At 38.1% G+C, this 4,923-nt stretch overlaps 1 protein-coding gene across 1 annotated transcript; it reads left to right on the top strand.

Annotated features, from left to right (window-relative positions):
- Positions 1-2,989: 2,989 nt before the first annotated feature.
- LOC137246134 (uncharacterized) lies at positions 2,990-4,176 on the top strand. The gene is made up of 3 exons (XM_067777225.1): positions 2,990-3,267; positions 3,625-3,862; positions 3,919-4,176. Exons 1-3 carry the CDS (start codon positions 2,990-2,992, stop codon positions 4,174-4,176), a joined length of 774 nt encoding a protein of 257 aa, XP_067633326.1.
- The last annotated feature ends 747 nt before the right edge of the window (positions 4,177-4,923 follow it).

Below are 4,923 nucleotides of genomic sequence, written 5' to 3'. Positions count from 1 at the left end.
ATAAGCCAAAGAACGGAAGTAAAAACAACTATTATTTTTACATGAAATTATTCAGGGACGTGGCAAACTCCTGTAGGCACAATTCCATTGACCAAGTAACCGCTGTTTAAAGATAGGAGGAGTTAAGGAAGTAAAAGCTTTCTTCAATGCCATATAGGGAAGGCGATAAAGAAAGCTATACCGCAATCCCGGCCAAAGTAAATGGTGGTAAGATGGTATGGGATCGGAATAGTTCAAATTAATAAAACGCCCAAAAGCGACACTACCTGCCTGCCCGATATTAGAAAGCATCAAAATGTGATCGGACGGGAAAATGTTTCTTCAACGGAGTATAAGTGTACTCTACCCAATCGCTAAGAAAACCGACCCACACCAAATACCGTGCAGCAAATGGTTAAATCCATCGTATTGCACAAAATACTGAAACTCAGCCTTAAAACTTAATGAGTTTTAGAAAGAAAGACTTCGAACCAGAGTAGCTCATTCCTCAACAACTCCCTTAAAACAAGTCGGATTATTCGCTATATAAGTGGAGGGGGGGGGGGGGGGGGGGGGGGGGGGGGGTGTAACGCTAAGATTCTGGCTTTCTCGAAGGCGCCAAAAGGAGGTCAAATTAAGACCCCGGCTTCTCTTGAGGGGATAAGTGATATGATTGATCTTAGCAATCCTCCCAGGAAGATGTCTACTAAAAGGTGGAAATCTGTAGAAAGGGAGCCCATTAGCTTAATACAAAGGATGGCGCGGGAAGAAACAAGTAAGCCGCTTCAAACCTTTGTTGCGGCGAGGTGTTTTTAAAGTTGATAAACGTGCCACAGCATAGAGATGTTTCGATGGCTATGGCTAGTGCATCCCGCTCGGTTTGAGGTGGTGGATAGAGCGCAGATTTCCACAATGTCAAAAGTCAAAGTATGGATACAATGCGTGATGAAGTCGAAGGATACTCAGCGTAATCTGCGCCTGTGATGCCGTAATAGATCAAAACTTGGTATATAACGACAAATGCTAACCTATCAAACTTTTACGATCGAACTAAACCGAAGTTGAAATTATGCTAGTCTCTATCTGTTACTTGTATTTAGAGCTTACGATTTCTTCTCGAACACAAGCGAGATTTTCGAGACCCGAGAAAAAGAGAACTCGACTTCTCGCGAGATTCTCGTGTCTCGCGACGTACTCGTAAATCTCGCGAGCTTCTCGACATTCTTACTTAATCGCTGTATGGACAATATTTATACACTGGGTTTTTTTGCTTTGTACATTTTTGTTGATTATATTGCTTCAATGACATTTAACTCAAAACATATTTATTATACATATAATTTTGTTCGCAATATTTTATTTTTCAACGAGACATCAAGAACACGGCTTCTCGCGAGATTCTCAAATTACTCGTAAAGCTAGCGAGATTCTCGAATTACTAGCGATCTTCTCGACTTTCAATTCAGTCGCTGCATTGAAAATATTCTATACATTTCGGGGTTTTTTACTCGTGGTTTTGCGGACATTTTGGCTCGTGCTCCAGAAGAAATCGTAAGCTCTATATAAAACAACCAATGAATCGATTAAGTTGTATGCCGAGAATCTCGCGAACCTTACGAGTAATTCGAGATTCGAGAATCTCGCGAGAAGGCGAGACTCGCGAGAAATCTCTCCTCGAATATGTTCAAGAAATCGTAAGCTCTACTTGTATTTGAAACTAAAACATTATTTTCAAACTGAGCGTTACGAAAATATATCCGGCCTTCCATATCGCTACCCGACCCTTTCTGTCATCAACAATTGCCGGTACATTCATTTTTCAGCTGTGATTTGTAAAGCGCCAAAGGGACTCAACTTTTTTTGTTCTTTTTTTTTTTTTTGTTTTTGTATGAGGCAATCAAAAGCGGATGGCAAAAAATATAAAAAATTGATGACTATGTAGCTTAACCTTAGAACCGTGAGTTGGGCACTCAGTGCCCATATTAGGTTTTGATGTTGAATTACTGGGGACCGGGAAGTCCTATTAAATTTCTTTTCGGCAGACTGATAAATTGTAGATTTGTTTATGGGATTTTAAAATTTCAGGTGTATAACTGTTAAAATAAAATAGTAACGGCATTTCATATGGTTGGTTCTCTGTACGTGAATTGGGGCACTCAGTGCCCATAATATTTCTTCATATATTTTGTATGGAAACATAAACATTTCTAACGGATTTTGGAGGATATTCTGCATTTTTATCAGTTCTGCCTAAAAGTTTCAAGTGAACAGTTTGATTTCATATTTTATAAAAATTTTGTTTGAAATGAGTGAGCAATTAGCAGTTTATTTGGCAAACCTACGCCGTGAATTGACTGAAGAAGAAGAGGAAAACCTTGCAAATTATTTCAATGAGCACAAAAACGATGAAGATGATGGTGGAATCGACCCTACATTAGAAGGCGATGATGAACCAATACCCAGTGACCAGTCTGACTTTGGAGAAGAAAATGCACCGCCTATTCCAGACCACACGGTTTGAAGAATATGACCACGAGGAAGCACCGCTAGATATGGATCCCGCTGAAAACGTATTTTTTTCAAGTTCAGCTATTGGGAGAAACCGTGGAGAAAAATATTGTGGTCAAGGAAGGAACGACCGAACTGTATGGTGGTCAATGCCAAGTCAAACTGAAGAACGGCGAACAGAACTGGCATTGGAAATGCGCAGACAATCAACGTCCATATGTACTGAAAGATTTGAGTCAAAAAGAGACGCATGCATACGTGTTTTCCCAGTGTCTCTTGTTGAAGGTATTGCTCTTGATACGAATAGGAAAGCTAAAAGAATAATTGAAGACAATATGCGTCAAGCAGTTCCAAAAAAATTAAGATATTGGCAGGACACGAATGTTGATGAAATATATATGCTTTTATTGCAATAATTTTATACGCCAGTGCTAAAAAAGCAAACTTAGTTCAATCCAAGGATCTTTTTCACAAAATGAACATGCCCTTTTATAGAGCAGTGATGGCATTGTATCGGTTTGAGCAATTGTGCCGCTTTTTACGCTTTGACGATTCCAGGACTCGCGCTGAGAGATTACGGCACGATAAGTTGGCGCCTATTCGTCATGTATGGATATTATTCTTGGAGAATTTGACGACGCCCTACATTCCATGTAAAGAATTGACAATTGATGAGCAGTTTCTTTCAACAAGAAACCGATGCAGTTTCCGCCAATATATTCCATCTAAGCCTGGAAAATATGGCATAAAAATATCAGTAATCGCTATTTGGATAAGGGTGTAAATATCACGATGGACAACTTTTTCACAAGCTACGACTTGGCAGAGGAATTGCTTGCACGGAATACGACCTTGGTGGGCAAAATAAGAGGAAATAAGCCCCAATTGCCAAAGCTTTTTACATCTTCTGAAGAAGCAAAAAAAGGGGTATATTTGAATCAGTGTTTTGCTTTTCAAATTCAATAGAATTGGTAAGCTTTACATCACATTCAAAGAAAAACGTGTAGGACGTTCTTTCAACAGCCCATGCCAGTGAAGAACTGAATCCTGTGACAAAAAAACCACAAGTCATACATGACTATAATGAGCATAAAGGAGGAGTCGATACTTTTGATAAAATGCTACGCGGATTCACAGGCAAAAGAAAAACACACCTCAAACCGCACTCAGGCTTTTTGAGCGTAGTAACCCTACATGGAACATCCATAAGTCTGAAAAGCGCAAAATATTTTTGAAAGACTTGGCAATGGAGCTAGCACAGAAACAATTGCACAATCGATGCAAAACACAAATTAATTCTACAACTAAAATTGCAATGGACTTGATAGATTTTAAAATAGTTCCTTCAGTATCGAGATCGCGTCCAACAGTACAGGTAAGTTTTCCTAGCTTATATAATTTCAAAACAATTTCATTATTTTCCTTTCTCAGGTAAACACTTTGAAACGACGGTGTGAAACCTGCAGAACTGCTAAAGTCGACAACAAAACAACGGCAGTTTGCGACCATTGTCTTACTCCGACCTGCACCAAACACTATTTAAGGACTTGCGAAAAGTGCTACTTCAAAAAATACAATGCCGATGCTGATATGGACTCAGATATTGGTGAAGACGAGGACAATATTCCAACAACATCAACAGCAAATCAAAACGCATCAAAAAGACAGCAGAGAACTTCGCCCATTTGAGAGATCCAAAACTTAAACTTTATAAGATTTTTACTTTTATATATTAAAAAATATCTGTTTATAACAAAATAAATATGTTTCATTGAATTGTATAAATAAATAAACGAAATATTGGCTTTTTCGTAAAAAAACCTCTTTAAAAGCTTAAATTTTCATACAAAATACATTACTGGGCACTGAGTGCCCAAGTCACGAGATTAGGTTGTATGGCCAAGTAACGGTTCTAAGGTTAAGGGGGTGTGAATGATAATTTTCTGCATAATACTTTACTACTTCATGCTTTTACTTTTGTAATCTCGGATATAAAGAAATTCTCTCCACTATATAACAAATCTAACCCCAATAAATGTTTAAGTATATGATAGAGGATGTAATATATGTACATACGTAACTTATACGTACATACATATCTACTTACATAAGCATATAGGTAGGCACTTTCGGTAAGTATACGTATATGCTTGAAAGTAAATAAATGTCTATATAAAAATGGCTTACTTTCGTGAAAATTATTTCTCACAACAAAGCACTCTTTCAGCGCCTCTTATGTAAGCTTTATTCAGCACGTGCTAGAGCGCACAAGCGAATTTTTAGGAAAGAAAAACTACGAAACGAAAGGAGCAATAAAACACAAAATCGAGTGTAGAGCTTTTGACACAAATTTTGTTTTAGTGTCCTTTTTGTGGTGTGCAGCTATCAATAATGCTAATGCAGACGCTACAAACGTGCTCCTGCTACTACAGCTTA

Source organism: Eurosta solidaginis, chromosome 3 (genome assembly GCF_040869045.1).
Source record: "Eurosta solidaginis isolate ZX-2024a chromosome 3, ASM4086904v1, whole genome shotgun sequence".
In the NCBI taxonomy this organism is placed as follows: domain Eukaryota; kingdom Metazoa; phylum Arthropoda; class Insecta; order Diptera; family Tephritidae; genus Eurosta; species Eurosta solidaginis.
The sequence above is the reverse complement of the archived record's forward strand: the minus strand, read 5'-3'. Positions and strand labels throughout refer to the sequence as shown.

What these genes read in the sequence shown, in the direction of transcription:
- LOC137246134 (XM_067777225.1), top strand. Translation starts at nt 2,990, where the DNA reads ATGGCATTGTATCGGTTTGAGCAATTGTGCCGCTTTTTACGCTTTGAC. An exon ending in ATCGCTATTTGGATAAGGGT is followed by an intron (nt 3,268 to 3,624) that starts GTAAATATCACG and finishes GCGGATTCACAG; the next exon opens with GCAAAAGAAAAACACACCTC. An exon ending in GATCGCGTCCAACAGTACAG is followed by an intron (nt 3,863 to 3,918) that starts GTAAGTTTTCCT and finishes TTCCTTTCTCAG; the next exon opens with GTAAACACTTTGAAACGACG.